We start from the raw sequence: 2,562 nt of genomic DNA on the forward strand, positions 1-2,562 counted from the left end.
TAATAAAATAATACAAACAAATAGAAATTGCTTATGTTTTTAATGAATGAATATAATATAAAATCATAAATATGACAGAAAATGACATAATTCGTATATATATATTCTACATTATTAAATTACATTTTGTATTAAATATAATAAATTATAAATATATTCAAAATGAATAAATAATTATTTATTATGAAGTGAAGTATCAGTTCTATAGTAATCAGGTGCTCACTGTTGTCGATAACGCTGAATCTCCTCTCCTTAGTGAATAGGAAGTCACACCATACTGGTTTACTCTGGAAGAGCAGCCTGACAGGCCTAAGTGATCACAAAAATGGTTCATTTTTCCAGGTATACTGGTATTACAACTTGTTAAATGGCATTTTACCCCTATAAGCATCATATGTTTTAAAGATAACCCGAATGATCAAAAGCAGTAATATTTCACCTCTTCTTTGAAGAGTCGAGTAGCCTGGGTCCACTTGATCTGTTCCTGATCCAGGAAGCTCTGGTTCACTCAGGTAGGACCGCAGTTCCACCTAAAGCCCAAACATTTGATTTCATCCTTATTGCAAAGTAATCACAATGCATATTACTGTCACATGGATGGTGATAAAGTATAAGTTAATTATTTAAAAACTTTTTCCAAAGACATTCCATTATTCAAAAACTACATTTTATTCTTTTTTGTACATGTGAAGTTTAGTAAGACGAATTACTTGAATTAAGCATTTTTTTATTATTACTTATATACTATTATATTTATTTATTCATTCATATTTTGAATTACTTTATATTTTCAATTTTCATTTTAGTTTAGGTTTTAGTAATTCAGTTATGTGCTTCTGCAATTTCTTTTCCCAGTTTTTGTTTTAGTAATTTTATTTCAGTTAGTTTCTATTTGTAAATTTATCTATATATATATACTTATAAAATTGTATTTTAATAGTTTTAGTTAACAATAACAACACTGATGACAATAAGCTTTACAATAACAATGACCTTCACGAGTGAGTTTATTACCCTGCAGTCTCCATTCACATAGCTGCTTTCTCTGTCACGTTTCCTCTCATCAGATTGTCGTTTGAGGCCACGGACAGAAGTGTGTCTGATGACCGTTGTTTCTTTAGGTAAGGGCGGGACAACAGGGGGTGTGTCCTCATCATAGAGGAGGGGCAAAGGTGGTCTGGGTGGAGCATCATCCTCGTCCTAAAAATTACACACTTAAGTAAACCATTAAGTATTTAATTAGTTGTCTTTAGCAAGGCTCTTTTGTCTAAAGTACCTTACAATACAATCATTTTAGGAATAGCACCAGTCAAGTAACACATACCCATTTTGGCATAGAGTAAGGATGCTGAAAAACCTCATTGTCCAAGGGCAGTGATAACGGACTGGAGGTAAGACTGCGTCGGGGTGACCACACCTTGACTGCGAACGGGGTCATGCATCGAGAAGGCACTGTCGACTCTATCACTGAAGGCACAAGTTTTCTCTCTGGACACAAAAGCAAGAGTTACAAGAAAAGCTCTGAAGTAGGTTTATTAACCCTATCTAACTAGTCCATTCTTACCTGGGTTCTTCACTGAGTCTATGGTGATTTTGAAGGTTTCTTTGGATGAGCTGAGTCCAGTCATCACGTCCTCTATCCTCCAGAGCTCCCTCCTCAACTGATTTTTCTCCTGAGAACAAAAACACACCTTTTCAAAAGTCTCCAAATCGTATTTTTATTCTAGCCAGGATTATTATTACTAAAACTAAAACATTTTCATTACTTTAAATAAAATAAAGGCCTGTTCACACCAAAGATGATAACTATAATGATAAAGATATCGTTTTTTTTGCTTTTCTTAATGCTTTATTTTAACATAACAAAACAATAAAACAGACAGAACAATGACCACTGATCAATTCCACAAGCGCATACCAACATAAACCAAGCTTTAAAAAAAGAAAAATAAATAATCAAGGTTAATGTTGACCTGCCAAGGTTTTGCAAAAAGGTAAATGAAATCCTAGGACCTATATACTTAGATAAAGATATAGTTTTAAAAATCTATTTAAATGTAAAAGAATAGTGGAGTTCACACCACAACTATAACACTAGTGGCACTTAAAAAAAAAAAAAAAAAAGCATTGACAGCCCATCAGAATCCACTATGACATAACTGCAGCGCACATTTATGATAAACAATGTTAGCGTGCGTTGGTGTGGATGTTGATAACGTTATCGTTCTTGGTGTGAACAGGCCATACACATTAAATGAAATAAAATATAAAAAATATTTATTTTATTTCAGCTAGTTGCCAAGGCAAAAGTTCTCATTTTTATGTAGTTTAAGCTTAAGTAATAAAATAAACTGAGCAAAATAAACTAAAACTAACCAAAACCTAAAAAAATATAGAAAAAAAAATTGTGCTGGGCAACGATTAATCGCATCTAAAATAAAAGTTTTTGTTTACATAATATATGTGTGTGTACTGTGTATATTTATCTTGTATATATAAATACACACACATACAGTGTATATATATATATATATATATATGTATGTGTGTAAATACAATATT

General features: G+C 32.0%; 1 protein-coding gene across 1 annotated transcript in view; it reads right to left on the bottom strand.

Moving 5' to 3' along the window:
* Positions 1-211: 211 nt before the first annotated feature.
* The window catches only part of LOC107554554 (pleckstrin homology domain-containing family A member 7-like), a 22,473-nt gene continuing 20,122 nt past the window's right edge, over positions 212-2,562 (bottom strand). The window contains exons 5-9 of the mRNA XM_016237103.1: positions 1,565-1,673; positions 1,325-1,488; positions 1,015-1,200; positions 440-530; positions 212-309 (exon numbers count right to left, since the gene is read on the bottom strand). Coding sequence (XP_016092589.1) covers positions 212-309; positions 440-530; positions 1,015-1,200; positions 1,325-1,488; positions 1,565-1,673 — 648 coding nt within the window. The remainder of the gene's footprint in view (positions 310-439; positions 531-1,014; positions 1,201-1,324; positions 1,489-1,564; positions 1,674-2,562) is intronic.

Source organism: Sinocyclocheilus grahami, unplaced genomic scaffold, assembly GCF_001515645.1.
Source record: "Sinocyclocheilus grahami isolate Dianchi unplaced genomic scaffold, SAMN03320097.WGS_v1.1 scaffold506.1, whole genome shotgun sequence".
Taxonomy (NCBI): Eukaryota; Metazoa; Chordata; class Actinopteri; order Cypriniformes; family Cyprinidae; genus Sinocyclocheilus; species Sinocyclocheilus grahami.